Source organism: Cottoperca gobio, chromosome 15 (genome assembly GCF_900634415.1).
Source record: "Cottoperca gobio chromosome 15, fCotGob3.1, whole genome shotgun sequence".
Classification (NCBI taxonomy): Eukaryota; Metazoa; Chordata; class Actinopteri; order Perciformes; family Bovichtidae; genus Cottoperca; species Cottoperca gobio.
The window spans coordinates 14,281,368-14,309,220 of NC_041369.1; the positions used below are offsets into that span (position 1 = coordinate 14,281,368).

At 41.4% G+C, this 27,853-nt stretch overlaps 1 protein-coding gene across 2 annotated transcripts; it reads left to right on the top strand.

The window, feature by feature from the left end:
• Window positions 1-9,389: 9,389 nt before the first annotated feature.
• On the top strand, window positions 9,390-27,784 carry efemp1 (EGF containing fibulin extracellular matrix protein 1). Of its 2 annotated transcripts, none has more exons than XM_029450595.1 (11): window positions 9,390-9,662; window positions 10,261-10,364; window positions 10,515-10,560; window positions 10,753-11,067; window positions 21,540-21,662; window positions 22,029-22,148; window positions 23,619-23,738; window positions 24,016-24,135; window positions 24,953-25,079; window positions 25,167-25,359; window positions 25,829-27,784. In XM_029450595.1, exons 2-11 carry the CDS (start codon window positions 10,284-10,286, stop codon window positions 25,988-25,990), a joined length of 1,407 nt encoding a protein of 468 aa, XP_029306455.1. In that variant the 5' UTR covers window positions 9,390-9,662; window positions 10,261-10,283; the 3' UTR covers window positions 25,991-27,784. The 2 variants fall into 2 exon arrangements, with proteins under 2 accessions (XP_029306455.1, XP_029306456.1); XM_029450596.1 differs by having other exon boundaries at window positions 9,390-9,652.
• Window positions 27,785-27,853: the final 69 nt, after the last annotated feature.

A 27,853-nucleotide genomic window follows, 5' to 3' on the forward strand; every position in this document is an offset into this window, starting at 1 on the left:
TTTGTCTTAACCCTGCACCGTAACTCAATCAACACATTTGTGCCGTGCCATGTCTTTTTAAACTATGACGAGAGGTGAAATTGTATGGCGTAACGTATAGATCAGCCCCATATACACTGTTTCTATATAGGTTTTGATTCTCTAGTTGCAGTGAAATGTGAACAAGGTGAAGTCTGCAATGTTCACGGCTTCCACACTGTGTTAAAATACTGGAGTACAACATACGTTATTGAAGACACTTCCCTTGCTGCATCTGCTGTACGCCTTTATTAGCCTCACATGGTGCGTCGTGCGTCTCCATGCTTGCTTGACATCTTGTTTCCCTGCATGTACCTGATGTCAGTTGTTAAAGAGCTCTGCGTGGGCCCCTCTGTCATATGAACAGCCCGTTTCTTTTCTCCTTATGTTTGACCAATATCTTCAATAGGCACATTCTTCCTATGCCTTTTTTATTTTCCCCTTTATCACTATTTGTTATTTTTAATCCGTCTCATAAAAATCCCCTCCTTTGCTGTTTGGAATTATGTAGAAAACTCAACATTTTAAAACACATTTTTATCAAACTAAGCAAAGACACCATCAAATTTACTATAACGCTATAGTATGGGCAAAAGCCAGCTGTATTTGATAGATGAGCGTAAAGACCTTGGGCTCTGGATAAGACATGAGGGTGAGTATGCTGACGGCTCTGTGCATTTTGCAATACTGGCAGCGGTTTTGGAGAGCGCGTGTGATAATCAGCAGGTGGACTGGTTATTGTTGTGATAAGAGCATGTGATCGATCATGCGGTCAAGGTCTTGTCTTTCAGACAGAGTTTGATCAGCTGAAAGGTTCACTTCATATTCCACTAAACTACAACAGTTACAACTTACTACGTGTGGAAGAAATCAAACCATATACTTAAATAAAGGAGGCTTTATGAAACTATTCATATAGGGTTAATTTATTATGTCTGTTCTGTGTGGAGACAATCTTTTTAATTCTATTTCGCCCTCTTAAAATGTTTAGAGTATTACAAAATGAATAGACACAGGTTTATTAAAGTAATGAAATGTTTAGCATTAATGTGAAGGGGTTAGAAGTGTCTATTAAGACACTTACAGATGTTTTTTCCCCCGGATGAATGTAGAAAGAAACCTGCCTTCTGAAGGGGTCTTACTGAAGTGATGTGGCCGCCAGGTTGTCAAGAAATGCTCTTTGTAAAGGTCACATATTACTGCCTGCTATATTGTGATGCGGCCAATAAAACAGCCAATAACGGACCCTGTGAAACAACAGCACTAATTAGAATGTTTTGTCAAGGGTTTTATCCTCCGATTGACAATATGCCATTTAATGAAATATAAAAGAATCCTTCAGCCTCGTTCATGAAACTGTGAAACTACGCATTTAAGAAATTTAAAAAAGACGCGTTTTATTTTTTAAACAGACTTTGATGAGCACATTTAAGATATGAATGAAGTTCCTTCTTCTTCTGTTGGCGTCTGTAAGCTTGAAAGTAGATTTCCCTGTAGCCCGAGGTGAGCCATGTGCTAACATTGTGAACACCTTCAAAGACAGACAGTAGTTAACCCACACAATGCTACAGTGTAGGTTACCACACGTCAGAGAGAGGCAGAGAAGAGTCTTCGTCAGAGAAACCTGTTTTTAATGGTCCATAAAACGCAATACCTTTTACATACAGTGAAATCTCCAAGTTTTCATGTTTATAAGACAACTTGATTATAAAGATAGCTGAAATGTAATATTGCATGATCACTTTTTTGTTCTGTGTATTTGTTATGAGTCATAAACATTATGATTGACAGAAACATTACATTTAAATATCATTAAGGGAACTATTTTGGCCCATTTTAAGGGGAATTGGGGTGATATTCTTTTGGGGAGATGCTATGAGTTACCATTCTATTGTTCCTTACTAAGCTTTATACAAATAAATTGCTTCTTTATGTAATATTTGGTGATACTGTATTGCATTTAGGTAAGGAGAGAAGTTGATAAGACGGGGAAGCCTCTTTCAGCGCCGGTGCCGTCTGTTAAATCAAGGTGATGAATGGGGACCTTGAAATGACCAGAGGGCTATCGCAGAATGCTCCCTGGGAAAAGGCCAGTCCTCCACTGGGCCTAAATCGACTCCCGCTCATTTACATGAGACATAAATTCACATTTAAATGGCAGAAAATTGCTCGGGTGGCTGATACACTGGGGCATATGAAATTATAATTGTAGTCAGCCACATGTGTGTGTGTGTGTGTGGGTGTGGGTGATATAAGATTGAAGAAATGTGTGGAGGAATTATGTGTCCAATAACTGAGATGGGATGTAAATATGGTCCGGACAGTCAGTAGTCAGATGTGCTATCGGCCCATTTCATCTGAGACTGCAGTGCAGGGGCTAAATGGCAGCCAGTCCCACAGCGAATGAATGGCAAATCAAAACTGGTCTCCACAGTACTACAGAGAAGTGTTGCATATATATATATATATATATATATATATAAGTATCTAGTCTAAATTAAGTGTTTGGTTACTAGGGCTGCAACTCACGGTTATTTTATTATTGATTAATCGACCGATTATCTTCTCGATTAATCACTTTGTCTGTAAAATGTCAAAAATATTTGATGATGTCTTAAAATATCTTGTTTTGGCAGACCAACAAAAACCATAAGTTATCAGTTTACAGGGAAATATGAGAGAAAAGCAGCAAATTCTCACATTGGAGAGGCTGGAACCAGATAATCTTTGTGGTTTTTGCTTAAAAAGTGATTTATACGGTTATGAAAAAGATATATTGTCTGTGGGCCAAATGATGGAACAATCGTTACAGCTCTAAAGATCAGTAATCCTGGTGCGTTAAAGCACATGACCACTGACAAACCATTAAGGGTGATGTAACGTAAGACTAATAATTGAAACAATGATAACATGTTCTCTTTAGTTTCGCAAAATACACATATCTGTTTTTAATATGGATCTCATTGTCCTTATCATTTAAATGGCATAAATGGCTTGTACTCTAGCAGTTTGGTGCCTCCTTTTACTCTGACCTCGTTGTGCCCCCTCCTCATCCTACTATCCCTCTTTCCCTCCCTTTCTTAGAGCAGTTTTTTTTCTTTCACCACTACACCAGGACTCCTTTAACGGAAAGGCTGGAACAAACACACATGTCACATCAGTTCACGGAGATCCCAATTGTTTTTAGCCAGTGTGCACCTCTAAGAGGTCTAGGGGTTGCCTGTGTTTCTCAGCATGGCCTCGAATATGCAAAGACAACCCCACATCATTTCTTTCCCACAACTCCTGCACACCATGCTGCCAATGCACTCATATTTACAGACTCATACATTGTACATGTACATCTGCATTTCTCTCACACCGTTTTCTATCTGAATCTCACCGCATGTCATTCAGTCCGAACTAAACCATCAACAAACAGTACAATATGGCTCACCAGGAGGCCCCTTACAGACCTGTTTCATAAATTGGGCTGCGCTGTCCATTGTATCGGCTTCCTTTGATAATTTACCTCCAACTGATACAATGCGTCAGTCTTTTTGTTAGAGGAAGACAATTGCCTGTACAGCGTAGGTCCAGGGCCTTAATGAAGTGCTAAAGCTACTGGGCACAAAGGTCGATTTTTGCTCTAACATTAGATGACAGCTAACGGTGCAGACAATACTGTGAAAGGATGGAGACTAAAGTTCATTTGGTGATATCATTATTTTATTGTTTAGTCTGTATGTGGAAGTCAGTAAAGCGTAAAACAAATGTGTTCAAAACGGAATTTGAAATAGCCATTGATGAGTCACAGTGAGAGACTAAGTGAAGAAAACAATGAGTTGTGGTTTGAATAGGTTGTCAGTGTCCGACCAGTAGGAAGTGCAGGATCTTGACCTTCCCATGCTATCCCCTTACCCAAAGCCATAAATGGTCAAAACTTAAAAAAAAAAACTTTTATTATTTTGTTAAGGGCTTGTTATTTGTAGTCATAGTAAAGCAAAAACACTATTCAGGGGTCACCAGTATGAGCTTAGATTGACCATTTGGTCCTACTCAGTCTTTTCTTCCTCCCCTTCAGCGCTCTAGCGGCTCTGCTCTTTACTTTCAAGTTGACCAGCAGGGCTAGTCGACACCCACGACAGGTGTAGGCAGAAAGAGAGATACAACATAAAATCATTTAGGAGTGTTTTTTTAGGTCATTAAACATATTGAATTTAATTGAATTAAATACATTCACAGCCACTTTTAGTTTAAAGTCTTCAAAGAAAGCTGTTACGCACGTTTCCTTTTGAAAACCAAATGAGTACAAGCACAGCTATTGTTTGCAAAGCATTCAACTTTAAAATGTTTGTCTGCCTTTACTGAAGATGATATCAGATGAGTAGAATTATCTTATAGTCTTCCTTAATAGCAGAAGTGCATGATTTTTTTTTTTTAATGCTAAACTGTTGGGGGACAGGTTGGGGGGGCCTCATGATGTTGGGACAGATGGCATTTAGCTCTAGCTGTGCCGAGCTCAGTGGGACCCGAAGCTTAAGAGGTTAGGCCTGTCAAAACCACTCTGTTCATTCACTGCCTAACAAAGTGTGGACTGTCAGCCTGTTCCGTTTAATAAACTTAAGATTTTTCTTTTGTCACCGCCCGAGCAACACTTTGCAACTCGATGACCTGAATATCCCAACATGCATTGAGGCTCAATGGAAAAGATGGCACCTCTGGCCAAAGATTTTGCAAAATGTGTGGACATATGTCTGATTTGGCAGTTAAACTGCAGTAGCTGATAGTGTTTTGTTAATTAAACAAAAAGGGGTTGGATCAAGGGGCCTTCTCAGCAAGATGTATGCATGACCATGATGAATATGTGGACATATTACTTGTAGAATTGTGTGTTTTGGTGGAATCGAGCATTAAGTGACTGTCTTAAAATACTTTAAGGATAAAAGATCATTCAGTATCATGTGTTGAAACACCAGTGCAACAAAGCTCAGCATATATATATATATATATATATATATATATATATATATATATATATATATATATATATATATATATATATATATATATATATATATATATATATATATATATATATATAACAATGCATTTTTTGGAATTGAGCCCTTTATAGGACAGTTTACAGTGTAGATGTAGCTATGAAACACTGAAAGAAAGGGGGATGACATTAGGTTATTAAACTGGAATCAAACTTGGGTTATTGTGGTTATATGGTATTTGTCTGAGACACTCCATGTTCTGCATTTTTGTGCCACACTTTGAATTAAGTCCACATGAAATGTGACATTTTTAAAGCATCCTTCTTCACCACAAGAGGGAGACATACTGTAACATGGAGTGTTTCTCGACCATACTGTACATTGCCCACACAGGTCTACGCTGCTTATCTGCACTGGAAATGCCTGAAGCACAACAAATACATGCATTTTGTCAGAATATCCTGAACTGTCATGTGTTTGTGAAGAATTATTAAGTAAATATGTTTAATTTCTCCATCTCGTCCTCCCCTCTCTCCCCCATCTCTCAATTTGTTTCAGTGTTTTTTGGGGTCAAAGGCTGAAGGCTAGTGAGTGGTGACCTGAGCGAGAGGCCGAGGAGACATCTGACCTCTAACTGGGTGTGTGGCTGACCCTGGAGGATACGGCTCAACAATGGGAGGCACGTGCCTTGGCCTTGTCACCATGGTAACACAAGTCCTTTTGGTACGGTAGGGGGGGCAGGGTCAAAGCTCGGTCTTTATCCTGGTCAGTGTTAACCGTCTACTGCCAATATACTCTTATATGTATATATTTATATATATATTATGCATATATATATATATATATATATATATATATATATATATATATATATATATATATATATATATATATATATATATATATATATATATATATATATATATATATATATAACAAGTCCCCACCACAGAACAGCTTGTGTGTTTGTGTGTTAGAGACGTGTTGCAAGAATCTTAAGCCTGACTGGATAATCTCTGCAGGCAACTGTGATGGTGCTTTATATTCTCACAATCACCTGGAGAGATTCTGCAGTTTGTCTAGTATGTCTTTAAGAGCTCAATAACTTAAACCCTTCAGCTGTCTTTATTATTTATCTCCATTCTTTGTATCACAGACCATAGAAAGAAAAGCCACCGTTGCCATTGTCGGAGCAATACATCTAATTATTTCATCTCTCTGCAACATGTTAGGAGGAGACCAAATTGTTTACCAAAGGTTGGTTCAAAAACTGTCTGCCTACGTGAAACAGTGATCAAAGAGGATTTCACGGTCTAGCTTAAGGTAATGATCATTGCACAATAGAAGAGATGTTGCCATGTGACACTTTTGCTTAATCTTTTTTATGCCTCATTATTACAAGTCAAAACAGTTAGGGTTGGTTTAGAGGAAGAAAGAAGGGGAAGATTATTGAATTACAGTCCTGAATAAGGGCCAACAGGTGCAGTCCACCTTTGCTTTTTCAATGCTGTGCAAGCTGCTCGCTCACCACAAATAACCACCACCACCCTGATCCTACAACATCCTCCACCCCCCTACACCACAGCACTATACATATACAAAATATTACTCTTCAGATTCCATTTAATATTTGACACATCTGCATTTTTTTTCTTCTCTGCTACTACCAACCTCTTGGCCTGAGTCCTTTCCCCACTCGTACCCCTCCTCCACCTCTGCTTTTCCTGTCTCATCTCCTTATCCTTGTGTTCTGCTGTGTTTTGGTGAAATCTCAGCTGGCAACTGTGAGTCGTTCACTAGCTGCTCTCACAATGGCCTCTGGGATTATGCTAAACACAGCGCCTCGGCTGCTCTCCCCATCGACCGGCGTCAGCGACGCCCTTTGGAGCACACAGGAAAGAGATGGAGGGCTCTCAATGAAGATGTCACTGCAATTACACAAGTGCGTTTCACAGACACCCTCTCTCTCAGTCTACTCTTCCTCCTCTCGCATCCCCCTTCCCCACTTTAAAAAAATGTCTTTTCGACAGTCTTTTGAAGTGCAGCTTCATCTCTTGCAGCTCTTTCATAATGCATGTCTATTTTGAATTTGCATGAATTCACTTTCCAGATGCTTCTGCTGCCATCTTGATTTACGATGATGTGTACTGTACAGTATTGTCTATTGAACTATCGTAGCATGAAAAGAATAATAATGGCTTGTTTTAATGAGTTTGGGTTATTTTTGTATCATCTCACCATTAAGAGATATTGCAGAAGGATCAAAATGTGCTGTGAACTATTCAGCTTTTGTTGCCCCGGCAGTGATGTTGGGGTGAAGGAAGAACTTTCTGATGTGGATGATACTGCATCAGGAACTGATTGGCTGCTACTCGATAGCCAACAGTACCTGATGCATTGCCTTCAGCATCGAAAGAAACGTCAAAGAATACTGGCTCCTTTAATGCTCTGAAAAATATACGTCACTATGTATTAGCCCTTTGTATGTTAGTTTTGAATTTGTATTTCTGCTCTTAGGACTACTAAACAGTGATAATGAACAGATTTCAGCAACATACCTTACACACTTGCCATGTGGTCACCCCAGAGTGTGTGTGTTCGTGTGCTTGTATGTTAGTCACCATTGTGGGCTGGGGGATTAGGTAATAATGATCACAGAGATGTTGTGAAACTCGAAACAGTATTTATGTTGTGCTGAAGTCCAATCTATCACTCTTACATTTAAATGTATGTTCGTGCAATCTGGTGTATTATGTTCCCCTCTTGTGCACTTAAGTCCAAATGGGTTCCCTGGGTTTCATTAGGTCATAGCAGGCTTTTCTTGCAGGCTAACTATGCTGCACAAATACTGCTTTAGTGCATTTAAATGCATTTTTTTACACAGATGTTCAAATGTACTGTATAATTCAGACCAGTGCTTTTGTAACATTAATGTGAAAATGATCTTCTGCTTTAACTTCAATAACATTTGTATAGAGACTTTCTCACTCCTAGAGGTGCACCCAAGGAGGGGGCACACTCACCTCAGGCTTAACTCTGATTTGCAAGCGCGACTGTCTCATTTTGTTGTAGTGAGGAATAGGACCTAGGGGAACGTTCCCTCATCCTCTCTTTCATCCATCTTGGATAAAAATCTTTTATTAATCTCTTAATTGTTTCAAAACGGCTTTGATTAATCAAGTGCTTTATCTAAACATGTCTGCCTTTTTTCGTGCATCTGTTGAATAGCTTGCCAAGTAAAATAAACTTTTAGTTAAAGGTCAAGCCTTTGTGTAGTTATTTTTTTGGTCATCCATGTTTGTATTTATTTGTATTTTCTGTAGTTTATTCCTGTGCCTTACTCTGGTTCATTCATGTGAGCAGACCTGAACATCCCTACAGTGCAGGACCAGAACTCTGCTCTTAAATTCACAGTTTTAATGTGTTTAACCTGGTTAAACTCTCACTGATTACAAGTTAAAAACTCACATTAAAGATTAAAACACTGAATTTGTGTCTTGGAAGAGAATAATCTTTTTTTTGCCAGGAAACATCTTGAGTTTAACTCTGCACCTACAGGATATCGCACCACGCAGAATCTATCTATCTAAACCTCTTATCATCCACACCCTTTAAGGAAAGGTCACAATGGTCAGCATTAAAGGAGGTGGTGCCAAGTCCATTTCTATCCACTCCTATCAGCAAGTTGTTGGCACATATACATGCGTACGCACACCACAATCACTTGCTGTCTCTTCACCCATGGGAAATCCAGAAAGCCATGCCAATTCCAGCAGATGTTCCTGAAGCGCAGGCATCTTGTAAACACCGTGAAATGTGTTTGAGGCTAATGTAGTGGTTGCTGACAGAGGTCTTCAACACATGATTTGATTTTAACACCTGCTGCACACACATACTGTACATATCTGAAGTCCCTCACAGCATGACATGGTGTGCATGTTCTAACCATAAAAGTTATAGTGCTTCATTCTTAAAATAACATACAAAAATTGGGTAAGCCTATAAAAATGAAAGCAGGGGATGGCTCTAGATTTTCCTCTTGAAATCATATAAAAATTAGGAATAAATCACTCCAAACTCCCTATGGTGGTGTTAAAAGAGAAGTGGTACAATAAGGACTCATATTCTTATTAAAGCTTAAATGAATTGTCTATAATGTGTTATTACAGCAGTAAATTATAGGTTCACTGTTTATTGAATTGGGGCCAAAGTAGTGATACAGTTTACTTTGGTTTCTTAGACTGATGGTAATATTTTTTTCTGTGCAGCAATATAATGGGAAAGGAATGATAATAAATTATTTCTGAGCTCAGTTTTCCATTGATAGCCGTTTTATGATGATTACCTTTTTTTTTTTTAATCACTAGCCATCAGTCTATAGAGGGAGCCACTGTAGCCTGCTGATCGTTTACTGCTCCCCGGTGAGAGAAACCCTGAGCTCAACCTGCCCGGTACACCGCCCCCAGCATGGTCATACTATACAAGCCGCATGTTCATCACAAGTGCTGCTTGGACTCCGACAACCATCTGACGTCCACTGCACTGTTTGCAGAATAAAGGCCAGTTTGCTACGCGCGCACACTCGGATTTGCAACAAAAACATAAACCGGGGACGTTTTCTTCGGCACGCCAGGAGAGTTGGAGATCCGCAGGTAATTGCAGGTACGTCGCCAAGGCGCCACGGGATGACAAAGATAATGCATACAGTACAGCGAAAGATCAGATAACAATAAGAGCTGTTCAATGAGTGTAAATGATACAAGTGAGAGAGAAAATCTGCAGTAGCACTTGTTTCTTATGTAGTTCGCTTGTTTCAGAGAATTGCCCAGTAACAAGTGTCAATATCTTAAAACAATCTGCGGTGAGCGAGGCAGAGTAATATTTGATTGGGCAGCTTGTTAAGTTGAACAAGTTTTGTGCAAAAACAGATTTAATCAACATGAGCTCTGCATGGCTGATTTATTCGTTCATTTTCCTGACACTGACTGACACAGGAGGGCATGTTTACGCACGATCTTTACGCGTATTACGCACTAATCCTTTTGGAGAAAAAACAGCAGAAAAACACTTCACTTAGTTGAAGTCGCAGATTTAGCTGGAGCAGTGCCAACATAAACATCACGCCAGCAGCGGGAGATGTTGGGACTCGTTAAGCAATGCCATCAATGATGTAATAACTGGTATTAAAACTTGTTGGCTTGTCAAGCGAAAAATGATCTTGCACGCTCTATCCATTTGGTTCCTCTGCATCTCGTTACAGTGCTGCTCCGACGTTTGGTCGACATGCTGGGGATCTGCGTGTGTCTTTGTGCGGTTTTCACACATGTCCTCTCTCAGGAGGCTGAGGAGCCCGTCTTCTACACAGTAAGTGAGAGATCTGTACCTGCTGGTGTTTTTCTGTGTACTTTCATTTGCAGATGGAGAACTCAGCGTTCATGATTTTATTTGTCACATGATGTCACATGAAAGGCAACACAAATATGTTTCATGTTAATCACTATGTGTCCTTCACAGTGCACAGAAGGGTATGAGTATGACAGAGTCAGAGAGCAGTGCAGAGGTGAGAAATCACAAATGACTCACGTGTGCAGCTTTTCATGCTTAATTAACTTAATTATGTATTCTTTTTCAATATATATTTTCAACTAAGTTCAATATGTGTTGTTCTTTTAACCAATTGAAATAATTCCCTTACAAAAAGTTCTATATCTAATGTCTTTCTTTCTTTCTCTCATACTGTTTTCCCTGTCAGACATCGACGAGTGTGCTTTGTTAGACGATGCCTGCAAAGGAGGGATGCAGTGTATCAACCACTTTGGTGGATACCTCTGCCTCCCCAAGAGCGCCGTCATCTATATCAGTAAGGACGGCGAGCAGGTGCCGCTGCCTGACCCTGTCCCTGCTGTCCCTGCTGTCCCTGCTATCCCTGCTGTCCCTGCTGTCCCTGCTGTCCCACCAAGCCAGCCTCTACCCCCACAGTCTTCAGGCACCCAGGGGGGCTCTCAGCCCAGCCGGACCATCCGCTGTGCACCAGGATACACTGCAGATGAGCAGAACCTCTGCAGAGGTAAGACCAGCTGTTTATCAGTAGTATGCTTTTGTTGCACTTGGCCAGATGCAATGCTGCTGCATGGAAAAAAAATGTGTCTGAATGTGTCTCCAGCATGTAGTTGATAATTATTTGCTAACGACTTTAGATCCCCAATAAGCAGAGCTCCAAAGGTGAACTCAACATGCATCTGTCTCACAGTCGTCAAGAGCTAAACCATGCGTAGCTGCCAGATGTGTTGCAAGCTTCTCAGTTTTTCTCACTGCGATGTCATGTTTTCTAAACTCTGGTCATTTGCAGCATGATGTTTTTGGCCGGAGTTCAGCTTCTTCTTAAAATACAAAAGATTGTTCTTGTGTTGGGGGTTTAGGTCTTCTGCTTCAGGGGCAAATCAAGGACAGTTTATGATATTGTGGCAAGCTCTGTGCTCACATATAAGCCTTTATACCTATAGCAGATATTCCCTGGGCCGGTATCAGCTTGAGATTTTGGTAGCTGCGCAAGATTGTGTGGGTGTGATCCTGTGTTTGGGCGAGACTCTTTCATCTTTACTAATGGGGAGTGGTTTAAAGATTCATTCTTTGTCTAACACACACACACACACACACACACACACACACACACACACACACACACACACACACACACCAGTGCCCCTCGTTGCTTTGTTCCAGATGTTCATAGCTGCACCTGAGTGAGAGAATCTCTGGCATCACTTGTAGCCTCTTGTTGCTTTTACTTTGCCATCTGTCTTGGTCTGTGCAAGATCGGAAAGATGAGTGTTGCTATGCATGTATAGTTAGCTGTATAAATGTAATGTAAGCCAAAGTGCATAACCGTAAATCACATGAGTTCAGTGGTTAGGAGCTCCTCTTGCCAATAGGCAGAGGCATGTGGTGAGGCTTGTGGTCACAAAACTCTAGTGAAAGTAACAAATTTGATTTTACACCTGGGGCAAAGATATGTGTGAGGTGCTTTATGTGTTTCTCTGAATTGGAACCCAATTAGCTTTTATTAGAGTGTAAAACATGGCAGCATATCAGCTAAAGTAACCACATAAGCGAGCTGGCATGGGTGTAATACTTATTCATTCGTTGGCGTACCGTTACAGTGCATGGGCTAAACAAAGATAGGCTGTTGCTGTCAGTGTTATAGCTTTGAAATGACTGGAGTTTTAACTGGAAGGCGTCTCATGCCATCTCATGGGCGTACATTTCTGTTGGTGGAGTGATATAATCTTTGTTTACATCAGTCTCTGTTTTCTCTGTCATTACCTTTAACTCGCTACAATGAGCCAATTGTTCTTGGACACAGAATTGTCTTTTCTCTCTTTTTTTTTTCATCCCACAGTGGCTGTATTGCACAGCTACGTATCTTGCTAGCAAAGGAATTCCCATTAACTTTCAACGGGGGGAAACCTCAATGTATCAAATAGCGCTAACATCAGGCTCCTTCCCTGCTAACTCACCACTCTGTGGAGGAAACCTAGAGTGCTGAGTCAGGTAGGGCAAAGGGAAAGATGAAAGGCTGACACTGACTAAATAACCACAGAAGTGCCGGAGCACTGACCAAGCCAGATTGTACCAACGTCATGGATTGTGCTGCTGCTCAGTCGTTTTGGTGACTTACTGCTGAGTGTGTGTGGTGAATAGTAGAGAGTTCAGCTAAATTTCCTGGAAAAATAATGCCGCCAATTTTCCAAAGTAACAACTTCAATTGTAAAAAAAAAAGAAAGAATTATTTATGCTGATTTAAAGTGAAACAAACCACAACTTATATAATACACTTCACCCTGTTATTTTCCTTCTAAATGTAGATTTAATATTCGTTCCCATTTTGCAAATGGTGCAATAAAGCCCCTTTGGCCTTGAGTGTGAACCCGAGCCTAAGTGCGTGTTGTTGCAGTGACGCATCGGGGAAGTTGGCGCCCTCCCTTCAACCCCGGCCACACGGAGACACTATGAACCTTTACTGTATGTGTGACAGCTTAATGATGCCTCGCATTTCCATGACCTCCCTCCTCCCTGCAAACATACATACACATACTTAGTGTGTTTACCATCAGGAGATGCCTACAAGTGGCTTGTTGTAGTCTTATGTATGCATATTAACTCTTATTTTCAGCAGAGGTGAGATCACTTCCTCTTAGAAATGAAGGTTGTCCATCAAAAGCGGTCAAATTATTAAATCTGATGAAAAGCAAAAGCAAATAAAAAGCTATTTTATGATCCTCATTTACAGTTGAACATTGTTTGAGAGTACTCATAACCAACTTAACTGTACTTGCAGTGGCTTCTGGCACATGATGTTGATGTTGATGTTTTACACTTTCTGACATTCTCCTCACACGTCCTGAGTTTACACACTTATTTTTCATGTCTAAATTATATTATGATACTCATGCGTATGGGACATGAAAAGACATGCCACTCCTGTTTACCTGTCTGGTTTCCTGAGGTCACGCAGGCCACATTACCACCTACATACATGCCTGACTGATTTCAGCTACGTTTGGATGCTCTTCATCGGCAGTGACTGGAAATCTTTCCTAACTATGTTCTATTAAATTCGTTAATCCCTGTGTGACAGAGAACGTGTGTACTTTTCCGAACAAGGCCGAGTGCATGCAATAACATTTTTCCACACAGATGCAATGCACTTGGGAGGAATATCTCTGGAATGTCAGTGGTGGTTGTTTTTTTCCATTTGCTCCCATCTTTTGTGATGGTAGGAATTACTCACCACCTTTGACAGATAAGCATCGGATCGATCTGCGAAGAGCAGGAATGTAGAGAGCAGAACAAGCAGAGAGAGAGAGAGAGAGAGAACACAACGAGACGCTGCTGCACCATTTGACCTTTACAGTTTTATACTTTACAGCTCCACTTGTTGTCGTCTCATCCTGACATTTGCACTTGAAGAAACAAGCCCCAGCCACCCAGTCTTTGCTCATCCACAGACGATGTGAAAAGATGTGAGGACACACAGACAGCGATTACAGTTTTCAGGAAATTCCTTCAGATGTTATCCTGTCGGTGTTTGTTTCTCCCTAACATCCATCAGAGATCAGCGACACAGATTTGGAAAAAGGTTGAAGGTTCAACACCGAGGTGAATGAGATACAGGGCGTACAGGATGTTGAATTAAAACATTCTGCTCCGATTTTGTCGAGGAAGTGGGATCAAACACAAGCGGTCCCACTTTGTTTAGGGTTACTCAAACAAAAAGACACCTGAGGCACACCTTTGTGCCTGTTGAACCCTCCTATTACCAGCTAAGCTCTTGTCTTCCACCTGTTCTCAGACTGATGATTTGCACTGCCCTGCAGTCTTCACTATGTGATCGTCCTTTTGCGAGACAGTATGATTTTACTGTCTAACTCATTGAAACGGTTGGGCTGCAGTTCCAGCTGTAACAACGTGTGTTGCATCTTCCAGCCTTAGAGTAGTAAATGCTTTCTAGGAACGCTTCATGTCCAAATACCTGTGTTTATGTTAATTAATAAAAGAAGGACTATCAACTAATGAATCATCCCCATTATCAGATGCTCAAACGTATTGATCTTACAGTATCTACCTCGAACAACCAGTATCCGTCGTGTTTTAAAGTCAAAATCAACATTCTGTAGATTTCTGGCTTTCAAAACTCACTTTCCATTTGCAAACTGTGCCAGAAAACTTGTTGATGTTACAACTGCTGATAAAGGAGTTTCCAATTTTAAATAATGCATGTATTTTGACATCAGTGTCTCTATGGCAATAAACTGTTCTTAATCTCTTTATCTAAAGTACGAAGACACTGACTTCCAGCCCTCCTGTGTTTTGACGGCGATAGCATGGTGACAGTATTTCTCAGACTCTCTGAATACAATCCAACCATCCTGCAGGCAGCCCTTCTTTTGGCCTGTGTAGTGTTGCTGTACAGTATGAGGGTTATTGCATGCGGTTTTGCTGCTGGCTCCTCTCTGCCATCGTTGATGTGATGGCAGTGAGGAGCCAGGGGGGAAGCAGCTTTTCTGCGTAAGTGCTTAATGTTGTTGTTATTATTCTCCCTGAGGTCGGTGGCTGTCCAACGGCCAGCTGCTTCCTCCACTGATGTGCTTACATGTGTTGCTCTTTCCGTTTACCTCATGATGGAAAGGGACACAGGGCTGCTATAAATCACTATTGCGCTCGGCTGGGTGACACTCGCATGCGGTCGCAGGGTTTGTGTTACACACACTGTTTCTCCTTTGATTCACATGATCACGCTTTTATTTTGACCATATTTTCCCGGTTTCATTCCTTCCATGCCACAAATGCGCTTTAAAGGCTGTAAATGGCTGCAGCGTGTCTATTGACTGGCCAGGTGGGCAGAGTGATTGATCTTCAAATGGAATAGCTGGAGAGTTGCTCAGCATTTCTTCTTTTTTTAAGACATTTTGAGAGTAACAGGAAGGATTATTATCAGTCAGGAATGTAGCTGGCACACTGGACGGATTTTCAAGAATGTCAAGACTCTGCCCGACCTTTAGAAGAGTGTGGAACAAACTCACAAATCAGTTAGTAAGTGTCAGCATGACTAAAAATCCTGTTCCTCCTAAACAATGAGAGCGATGAGAGGGGGAATCTTGGGAGTGGTGCGAATAGCAATAGCATGGAAATATTTCATGCCCTAATACGGATGGAAATACACGGAATATAAGGTTAGAGTGTCTTGAATTTTTTGATTTCTTATCTGTTTTGTGTTTGGACTTGCTTTGAAAGGGAAACACTACCACTCCCATTTGTCCTGAGGTCGTGTTCAAGCCAGTGATAGCTGCATTTTACACTGCAATGCAGAGAGAATTATACACAAATGAAACAACGTGCAGTGCAGCGAGGGATGATCTTAAGGTGTTTGAGGTTAAGCAAAACCACACGCTCAGGGGCTGGTGTGTGACATGCTAATACATTTGACATTGTGAAATTTTACGGACTATTAAGATTGCACATCTTGCCCCCTGCTTTCACAAAGATTGAATTATCCAGTAATCAGAAAAAACCCCAGAGATGCTGTCCAACAGCAGGATGGCTCCAACTGTTTTTTGGAACAGCTCCTGCTTTCCATTGCAGTGGTTCAGTGAAAACAAGACTAAATGCTCTCAAGTGATAATTACAACAAGCCCTATCATGTCAGTTTAAATCTGGAGCAAATAACACATTGTTCTGAATTCTGGCCAAATAATTTTTAGTCCCCGTTTTGGACACATATCCTGTTTCTTTCTCACCAGTATGCACGCACTACCACACTGCATCTCTTCATAGTGTATCCCCACCATTCTGTAGAACATTGTAAAATACCATTTAATGTTCGAGCACCTCAAACAGGACCTCTGATGCACACACACCCACTCGTCCATTACACACACACACTTGCATTCTTTGAGCTGCCGCCATCCCCGTTACTCCCCCAACTCCCACAAGGCATTTAGAATTAATCTCCCTGAAAAGCAAGGAGTTTTTAACTCTGACATCACATATGCACACACGGCAGTAAATCTAACTTCAAATCTTAAAAAGCCCTTTTTTGTTTAAAAAAAAAAAGCCCCCTCCCTTTCTCTTCATTCTTTCCTTCCACATCTCCCTCTCTCCTGCTGGACAGCCTTATCTTTCCCTGTGATGTTACAGCAGGCTCGCTCTGAGCGGAAACTTGTAAGCTGTGTTGAATAAATTCAGAAAAAAAAGAAAACATCTGACCTCAGAGAACAGAGTCACTTCTCCCCACACGCAACACATCATCACATTTGATGGTAAAATCTGTTTTCCTGTGTAAACTATATGGACTGTACTACATGTGGTAAGCTGTGGAGGCTTTATGGGACCTGAGAGCCAGCCAGTGTGGGTTGCCCTCCCACCCCACCTACACACACACACAAACTTGTACGCACGCAAACACAAACTTCTGTGGAACTTTGTATTGGCAGCGTCTTAAAGGTTTAGTGACAAAGTAGCAGTTACCACAAGATATTCCCGTGAATGAACCTTTGGATTGCATTCAGCACATATGCTTTTATTTAGAGCTCTCCAAGCTCTAAATAAATAAGGGAGGGAGGATGACTTGGACTTTTCCTACACAGAACTTCTTAGGAAGCATCGATGCATTTTTCACATTTAAATAATTTTCAGTTAGCCATGTGCAGTAACTTAAATCCAACAGTTGTTAGAGTTGTGGTGAGTGTTAGAACATGATCTAGTAGAACATGATGTCTGCCCTGCACCAGCAACACCTTGTTTGATGGTTCAGGTACACAGTGGCATAAGTGTTGTCTGAGTCATGCCAAGTTATTCACGTCAAAATCATTCCAAGTGCACCTGATGTAATTCTGATTGGCAACAATGGCCCTAAACTCCAGCCAATGCTTCTATCAGGAGTTGATTCGTAGTCTTTAAGCCATATGTGGTGCTGCTCTGGCACAGATTGTGTCCTTAATTCAGTCTGAACAAAGTGGACTGTGCCAACTGCAATTGGTCAAACTCTGCTGCCCATCTGATCTGGCACCAATCTTGTCCAAGAAAATAACTGCTAACACAAATGAATTGCTCGCTGTTCAAACCGTCAAACTAAAAATCAAAGAAAGACAACCATACCTATTAAGAAACCTTTTGCTGTGCCCAAGTTCAGTCTCACAGAGCCACTAGCGTGCCTGTTGACCTTAGAATGTATTGAAGAAGTGGACGTAGTCACCGTCACCTATTGGTTTGTGGAATACGGTTTTGAGGACTGAATTTTTGGGATTTTGGCTATCGCCATCTTGCTTTTTTGGAACCAGAAGTGAGAGGGTGGAGAAAAGTACGCTGAACGCTAATTTTAGACGACCAAAAAATGAACTGTCACAAAGTGAAAACACACTGTGAAACTGTTAAAAAGGACAACACCGTATGGTAGCGATTTCCAATCACAACGTAGCCCACAGGGGGTCCGAGGAGGTACTGCAGGGGGGGTCGCAAAATTGTTTGTAGATAAGCAAAAACATTTTTAGATATTTTTTTTTATAATAATAAAGAAATATATTTTTATCGCACAGCACCCCCCCTTGCACAGAACTCCGACAGCACCCCCCCATCGCACAGAACTCCGACAGCACCCCCCCATCGCACAGAACTCTGACAGCACCCCCCCTTCGTTTGAAGCAGGGGGTCCCTGCTCCATGCTACACCAGTTTGGGGGTCCTTGGCCTGAAAAACGTTGAAGACCCCTGCCCTAAAGCATACCCTGCTTTATCGTCTATTTATATATTACGAAATAAACATGCTATGTTGAAGAGGACTTGAGAATGACGCAATAAATCAAGTGGGAAATGGGTTAATTTTCTCATTGATTTCTATACAATCGGACTACTTTTTGCAACCACTGCTGGCTATTAGAAATAATGCAAGTTTAAGGTACTTCCGTATTAGCTTCACCTTTCAGACCTGGAGGATGCCCGTTGCTGTAGACTCTTAAGTCTTATTAAATTATACGTGCGGTGACGTGTCTGAAGAACTGAAGAAGTTGCCAAATTTTGCTTTATGTCACTAAGGCCAGAACATTTCACTGGCATCACAGTTTTGTTGTCTGCTTCTTGGCACTGTGACAGCATCAACACGCAGGACTGATCAGGGATCAGGAGCCTCAGACTTGTCTGAATCTATTGCCAGAAGGCAGGGCATTTCCAGTCGCAATGAATCACCAAATACCTCCAGTAAGTAGGCGTGGTTGTGATTCACACTAAGGACTTGATCCCGGCTTCAACTATTTGTTGACATTCATTCAAATTGTTCATTGGTACTGTATATATACAGAATTCACTTTCAGTTTTTTTCACCCTGTTATTCTTTATAGGGTTAGCTAGTGGTCAACCTTGCTAGCTTGTGTAGCTACATGTCAAGGCTAGCTAATACTGTGGCTTCTGTAGTGTTGTCTTCTCCCATCAGTGTTCTGCTTGTTCAAACTACAACATAGATGGATGTTGTCTTTGTGAAGTTGTTTCACATCACTGTGTTTAGTATGACAGTGTCAGTGACCTGCCAGCTAACCTGTGAACTGAATGGACGATGTTAGACCATATTCGTATTGTCACCCAGACAACCTTATAAACCGACTCAAATCTTTACAAATCATTCAAAAACAAAAACTCTGGATCTCTTGAGGCTGAATCTGTATCAGCATGTCTCTAAGCTGTTGGGTCCGTATCCATGATGCTGCTGGAATCAAAGCATTTGGTACTTCTTTTGGTGCTGGTTGCGTAGACACTTTTCCAGAAGCCTTTCAAGCCCCATCAGAGTGTTAGAGTTTCCAGAACAACACTGCTTTTATCTTTGTTCTTTACTAAGCGGGTCAGTGAGCAACAAGCCTCGTCTCTGCATTCCTCCCTGAATGCATTTCGCACCTGTTGTCTCTCAGGTGCACCTTTTAGATGAGCCCTGCTTTTATCCCTAATGCACTGAGTTCATCTTATCACTGTGCCCCCATAGTGTTGAGCACATTTTTGCCCTCTTCCCTTTCCGCCCTTTATGGATTGAAGACAACTCACTTTCTGTTCACCTTTTTGTTTCACAGACTCTTCCGAAGCAAATCAAGCCAATTTCTCACCGACACCTGTCCCACTGGATGGTGGTGGCTGTGGGACAGGCATATAGGACATTTAAGGCACTCAGGGAAAGGCAAGGTCATGTCCAGCTGAGCCCAAATTATGTGAAACATGTTTCATGGGTAAAATTAGTTTGAGATATGTGAAGCAGCAAGTTGGGCTTTCCTGCATTCATTTTAATGGTTTGACATTTGACACGTTTGATCTTAGTGTGTTTCCTATGAATAGGGGCTTGATGACGATATTCGTCTCAGGTGCATTGATTGTATAATCCTGCAGGAGGGATAATACAATCAATCATTCAATCAAACTTTATTTGTATAGCACCTTTCATGAAGGTCAGTCCAGTTCAAAGTGCTTCACAGATTACTGACAAGACAAACAACAGATCAAGTATGGACCGTGAAAACAACAGAAAAGACCAAATCAATTCAACAATTTACCATTTCAGACCAATGTATGCAAGACAATAAAAATGACCTATAATAACAGTAATACTCGGAAAGAAAAACATGAAAAGAAAACTAGATAAATAAAATAAGAATAGAATAGAATTTTACAACTTAAATACAATAAATTATGAAAAGAAAGTCTGTCAAGACAGAATAGTGTTCAACTTTATAGTCAGGTTCTTCTAACTATTGTTAGGCTATGTGTCAAATCACAATGCAGTAATAGCACCCCCCCTGCTTTCCTGTGTGTGCGTGAGGTATTGAGGATAACTGTCAGTCATTGCTGATGCCCACTGGCTGTCTGCATATGATGGGTTGTCTCAGACCACCCAAGAGGACTGCTAGTGGGCCCACAGGGATGAGAGTATACAGTATGGGCGTATTTGCAGTACGTGTGTGTGGGGGAGATGGAAGATGGAAGTTCAGAAAAAAAAAGGGGGCGAGGGGGGGGGGGGTTATAGTGAGCCTTTTTGTTTTTTGAGGCTCTTACTCCAAACAAACCAAAATTGAGAAAGTGTTTGCAGGATCAAGTTCTTTCCACTGCTATGTGGCCCATACTGAAAAATGTAAATTTCTGCTGAAAACTAATAACTTGAAGATCACACAAAGTCAAGACTTCACCTTACCCTCCTCTCATCGTCCCAACACTTACACTGCTGATTGCATATACAGTACCATTTATTTGAGACATCCTGGACATAAATAAAACATTTGAGTCTGTAACTTTTGAGTTTCTTATCACTAAGTCGGTCAATAATAAATCTGCAGAGTTGTTTACAGTGTCGATATTTTATGCGGCAGTAAAAATGGTTTGACCTGATTTGGGAAACGTTGCATCTTTCTGACAGGAGCTTTGTGCTTTTAAGCTTCTTTTACCAACATCAAATTACTGCTTATCGTGTTATATAACCTGTTAAAGATGGGCTGTGGGATAGAAAGTAGATCTGTGCGCTTTCGGTTTGATGGATGTCAGCGAGGCGTTATGGTAGAAAGCTCATGACTTATCAGTTGAGCTCTCTCTATCCTTCACACACACACACACACACACACACACACACACACACACACACACACACACACACACACACACACACACACACACACACACACAAACACACACATCTCCCCCTTCAAAGAGCTGTCCTGTTAGCAGGAGATATGATCTGTGTTTTCCCCTTCACCCGGAGCTGCTGAATAAAAGCCCTCTTCATTTAATCGCCGACTCTCTGTGTGAACATGTGTGTTTATGCCCATGTGTGTGATGTGATGGTGTCAGTGATCACAGAATATTTTACTGTCTGTGGAAAGCAGTTCACACATCACAGATCACAGAGTGAATATAGTCCAGACATGTTGCTCTGCTTTGTCTGCCACATGTTCCTGCGTACAGTAGGCATTAACTTGGCGAAGCTTCCCCCTCAGTGTCTGTGTTTGTGTGTTTATTGCAGACGTAGATGAATGTGCGACAGGCATACACACTTGTGGCCCTGAACAGACGTGCTACAACACCAGAGGCTCCTACACCTGCCAGTGTCCTCAAGGCTACCAGAAGAATGGCGACCACTGTTTAGGTGAGTCGTTGACGCAAAACACTCTCTCTCTCTTCTCGCTTTATTACTAGAGCTGCAACGATTAGTCGACTCATCGCTTGGTCGATCAGCAGAAAAATAATCACGCTTTTTTGATAATCGAGCTCAAATATGAAGATTATCATATTAACTGAATATCTTTGGGTTTTGAACTGATAAAAACAACACATTTAAAGAAAACGAGGAAAGACATTAATTTTTTTACTATTTTTTATACCGAACAATTAACTGAGAAAACAGTCGACTAGGTTGCTGTATGATCTTTTATCAATTTAAAGAATTGCTTTTTTTAATGTGTCTTACTGCTCATATTTTCATGATTCTGTGTGTGTTCGGTGTAATCTGCAGACAGAGACGAATGCGCCCTGACCCACTACTGCATGCACAGATGTGTGAACACACAGGGCTCATACTACTGTGAGTGCAACGCAGGTCACAAGTTGGCCAGCAACAACCACAGCTGTGTTGGTAAGCCATCGAAAATCCACGTGTACTTGTGTGTACAACATCAAATTGTAAAACATTTTGCATCAATGTTTTGTGTTGGTGTTGCCAGGCTGACTTTTAATAGATTTGGGCACCTGGTGTTACTTTCATTCAATAATAATCCATAATTACTACTTTATTGTACAGAAAAAATGGAACAAAACCACACACCAGAGCAAAGAAAATTAAACATATAAATAACAAAACATAATAAAGAAATTAAATTGAGTTAAATCAAGTTTTAATAAGTTAGCTCTAAAGATGTGCGGTGTCATAAACAGCAGAGGATGTCAACTCAGGTTTACCTCACCAAAGTACCCACACGGTGTTTCTCTAATTCCTCAGCTTTCTCAGGATGAAGATATTTTAAGCTCAGGAATAGCTTGGTGCAAATGGTGCACAAGCTGTTGTTTTTTTTATGCCTGGAAGCTCAGAACTATCATGAGTTTGACTATACAACCTGAACCCACACAGCAAAGCAAACCTCCTGCAGAAGTCAATGGATGTTATTGAAAATGTGAAAGTGTGAAAGTGTTGTGATAGAGAGCTGTTTATCCCAGAAACGCGTTTAGAAATCTATCTATGCTGAAACATGTTAATGTGTGCTTGTGTTTCTAGTTACTGTTCTTTCTTAAAGTATAATTCCAGGTTTATTACCGCTTTGGTCTTACTTACATAGTGTTGGCTGTCATTATGATAACATTGTACTCACCATACTAATTGCTGACATCTGAGTTCCCAGACCTTAGGCCCAGTTCCAATGCCCACACTCACGGACTCACATACTTTGAGGTGTGTTTCCGCAAAGTCCGCGAGAAGCTAGGGCTGTCCCACTGTCAAATCATCAAGTGCATGAGGGCCCTATTGCCGACATTTTGAGCCCTTTATGCACACTTTCTGTAAGCCCGCATTTCTGCCGACTGAGGGAATTACCAACAATTCATAGTGTTGTGATGTCAAATTTGGGGTCGCCAGGGCAAGCCCAGAAACAAAATGGTAACGGCAACCTCTTAATGATGCTATGTTGACAAAAATTAGTACATTGATTATTTGACGATTACCTCTCATCCACTCTGTAAAGCTAGAGCCTGGAAGAAGTTCAAATCAGGCAGTCAGTCCCTTAAGTGCTTTGGCCGTGAAGAAAGTAAAAAACGTATAATAAAAAGTCCCAAACCCACAATAGTACATAACATGTTTTGGCGTTGTCAAGGTAATGCAATGTTGTCCCATTCCTATTTATTCCATTTCGAGCCCTTGCCACCTTTAGTCCCTGAGGGGTTTAGGGTTTAGGGGTTTAGGGGGGACATTGGGATTGGTCCTTAGTCGTTAACATGGTGAGTACAGTGTCATATACCGGATTGATGGCCAAGACTACAATAATAAGTTCCAAGTTGTTAAACCAGAATTATCTGTATTATATCCATGTTTGTAAAACAACTGCATTTGTTCCAGATGTGAACGAATGTGATGTGGAGAATCCATGTCAGCACCACTGCTACAACCTTATTGGCTCCTTCCTCTGCCAGTGTGACCAGGGCTACGAGCTGGCACAAGACACGGCCTCCTGCCAAGGTTGACACACACACACACACACCCACACACACACCCACACACACCCACACACACACACACACACACACACACACACACACACACACACACACACACACACACACACACACACACACAGGAACACACACAAAAACCGTATTCTGTACACAAACAGATGTACAACTGCAGATAAATGCATGTTTGTAAACACTCATAAACTGCCCAGTTTTCAACATTCACTGCCTAATGCTCATTATCTATGTTATCTATGTTTGTGTGGGCACATTTCTTTGTACAGACATTGATGAATGCAGCTTCTCCAGCTACATGTGTCAGTACCAGTGTATCAACAGCCCAGGAAGTTACTCGTGTGAGTGTCCAGATGGATATCAGCTCCAGGGAAACAGGGTGTGTCAAGGTACTGCAGTCCTCCTTTTTACTCTCCTTTTTCATCCATCAGTCTTTTTTTTTAAATCCCCACTTAACTTGTATTAATTTATCTATCTTACCCTCCTCTCTGTTTTCACATAAAACAAAGTTCCTCTTCTCACCCTCCCTCCTTCCTCTTCCTCAACTCTTTGAAGTGAACTGTTAATCAATTTGTGCTATCATCCACTATTCTACCTCTCAACCGGTACTGTCATGGAAAGAATGCAGAGGTTAGGCAACGGAAACGCAGCAACTTTGTGTTGCCGATCTAAGCTACTTCTGTGAATTTATATGCATGATGTTGGTTTCTTGAAGTGGATTTATTTGAAGCTCCGGCGCTCGCTCAAAGGGAGAGCTGTTATTTTTTCCTCTCCCCCTCGGTCAGGTGCAGGGTTTATAGGGGGAGCCATGAATTCGGCCGGTTGTGTCAGAGGGATGATGAATCCAGGTTGCTGTGCCAGAAATAGCCCTGTGGTTTGGGGCATGTTTGATGGGGTTATTTTCATGGTGCTGCAGGGAAAGAGCTGCAGTTACGCCTGTGTGGAGTTGCATCGGGGGTTTCCCTCGACTACTGATCTGCAGGCTTCCTTCTTGTGTTTCTTTTCACCTCCACAGCTGCTGGAAATGCAGCTACAACCCTAAAACACTGTTCCCAAATTGTACACATCCTGACTATGTTTTCACAGCTCTGTTTCATGAAGCGTGTAAAGTTTATGTGGGTTTTGGAAGTGGGGGAAACTAGCATTGTCATCCAGCTATTAATACTATTTTTCTCTCTCTCTTTCTGTCACTCTGCCAATCACAAGACATAAATGAGTGTGAGACGGGGGCCCATAACTGCCAAGACGATGAAATGTGCTGGAACTATTACGGAGGATTCCGCTGCTATCCCAGAAACCCCTGCGAGGCGCCTTATGCCAAAACTGCTGAAAAGTCAGTAAACATCATCCTTCTTTTGTTTGAATTTCAAGTAGTGAAGTCAGTTTCACAGAGATTGTCTTAATTGTTGTGCATTTGCAGTCGCTGTATCTGCCGCTCTCAAGCCGAGTGCCAGGGTCTCCCACCTTCAATAGTCTACAAATACATGAGCATCCAGGCAGACCGGACGGTGCCAGCAGACGTCTTCCAGATTCAGGCCACCAACATGTACACAAACACACACAACACCTTCAGGATCAAAGCGGGAAATGAGGCAGGAGAATTCTTCCTGCGGGTAAGTTGAAGGGAATTCTTTTGTTTTGTTGTTGCATGAAAAACTGGGGGAGGGGGGGTTAACAGGTGATGATAGTGAATGCTCAACTGTGTCATGATGCTGTCAAAAATGCTTCTAAAAACTATAGCTACTAATACCTAGTGACTATAACATGAGGCACAAAGAGCAATGGCACAAGTGTTTCCTTTGCCTCCCAGACCCAGAGAAATAAATTGAATTAGGGCTCATTACATTTTCGGGAATATGATTTAACTAAAAAGACTAAATTTCACATCTCTTTCCCAATGTAAATCTGTGGGAAAAAAGTATTTTTGGGCCCAATGGCATCACATAACAGACACTGAAGTTGTAATTCCACAGTTTGGCCCCTATGAAATTCCCATCTTAGGTTAGCTTGTTTGCATGTTCACATTTGCTAATAAATCTGTATTTGCATTCTTACATATTGACTGGTCATATTTTCTTGCAGCGTTCCAGCAATGTGAGTGCCATGCTGGTGCTAACCAAGCCTCTGACAGGCCCCAGGGAGTACGTGGTGGACCTGGAGATGGTCACTCACCATCTGACCATGAACTACCGCTCCAACTCACTGCTGCGGCTCACCATCATAGTCGGGCCGCACGCCTTCTGAGCACCGCAATCCCCAGCTGCCCACATAAGTCTGGTTCAGCAAACATAGCAGTGTAACACAGCAGATGTCTGTATCAGCATAACATACATTTTCATACAATACAACATATAACATAGGCTGCCCCAGACTCGTACAGCAGCGCTGCAGTTCCAATAGGCTTGCTCATGACAGACCTGCCCACGCTGTAGTGTGACCACTGGGCATCTTTTTCTCTCAAGGTGCTGGGAAGCATTGTTATGAAGGCTTTTAGTGTCCTGAGGAATCAAGCAACAACAGCACTTAACAATTAACATATTTTTCATCTTTAAAGTTGAAACATTTTTGACTTTAAGTGCCGGATGTGGACATAAGAAAGATAAGAAAGATGCTGGATGTTACTTTTTTTTTTTTACTTCCGCTGCTTCCATACTAAAAAACTATTGGGAACAGAGCAGTGACTCTCAGGAAAAGAGGCCTAGTGGACACACATCGCAACTGTGATGAATTTTTGATGCAGCTGTACCTACATTTATCACTTTGTTTCAGACCAGAACTGCTTACAATAACCTGTGTGTGCATCAGTGAAGCGCTATGTTGTAAGAAAGAGAGAACAATCATATTTTCTATATTAACGTACATGGCAAATATCCAATATGAGCAGCTTTTGATGCAAAACTAATTGACAGAACTTGTAAATCACAGCTTTTGTTGATACATGTAGTAGGGGTTAGTGTTGCTGCGCCACGCTGTTCGTGCAAGTTTCTGTATAGATTGACTCATGAGTAATAATTTCCAGAAAAGTCCAGAACAGTTCAGAAGTGTAAAGGGAGGGAATTTGCCTGTTAGTTGACAGAGTACTAAACTTTGCATGACAACAGGCTTGATGCTTGTAGACTTTACTCACAGGAGTTAAGTCATGTACATACTGAGGTAACAAATCTGTGTGTGTGCGTGTGCGTGTGTGTGTGTGTGTGTGTGTGTGTGTGTGTGTGTGTGTGTGTGTGTGTGTGTGTGCCTGGCTTTGCGTATGCATGCAAGCAAGTGAAAGTGTGAAACACAGAGGGAGAGAAAGGGAAAGAGTGAGAAAGAGCTTGTTCTCTGCCCCCAGGTTCGGTGGATGTGGTTGAGCTGTTTATGTGTTTCTGTGATGCCAGCATCGCAGCCCTCAGTCACAGAGGCAATAACAGAGATTTTTTTTTAACTCGAGAACACGCACAGGAAATGACGGCTTTCACAACACACCTCAGCCAAATCGACCGCTCACTGGTGCCACGGCTATTCTCCAGAGGAACAGCTGAGCTTTCTAATGTCGGTCCCAGTCAAGAAGTCACACACTGGCACCAGGCTGGCTTGCGTGATAAACATAATTGCAGTGCTTTGCCCTGTAGCTGTTTCATGTGTGACACAGGAGATTATTAAAGTGTTAATACAATGCCACCACAGTTTTGGCTGAATGAGAAATCTTTCACTACCTGCTTTGCCTTTCGTGACTCCGCGGGTCTGCTCTGGCTTATTGCTGAAACACTGAACACTGTAGAAACACAGCACTGAAAACCAACATGCTGTCACCACTTCATGTGTAGAAAGTGATCCATCTTTTATGTGGTTTCAGCAGCGATCATGCCACAGTGCCTTAGAGCTATAAACAATATAACACTAATCTTATTATTCATGCTGTCAAGGCTCCCTTCATTGAAATGCCTTAATGTTTTTCTCTTCTATTTAAAATATATTTTGTCATATGTATCTTATATTGATTGTACTCTGAAGAGCAAAAAGTTATATTGTTGAATAAAATATGATGGATAAATGGGGCTAGGTTGTTAGTTGTTGTGTTTTTTTTTATATCCAACAACTTGAGTGGGAGAGAGAAACAACAAATGT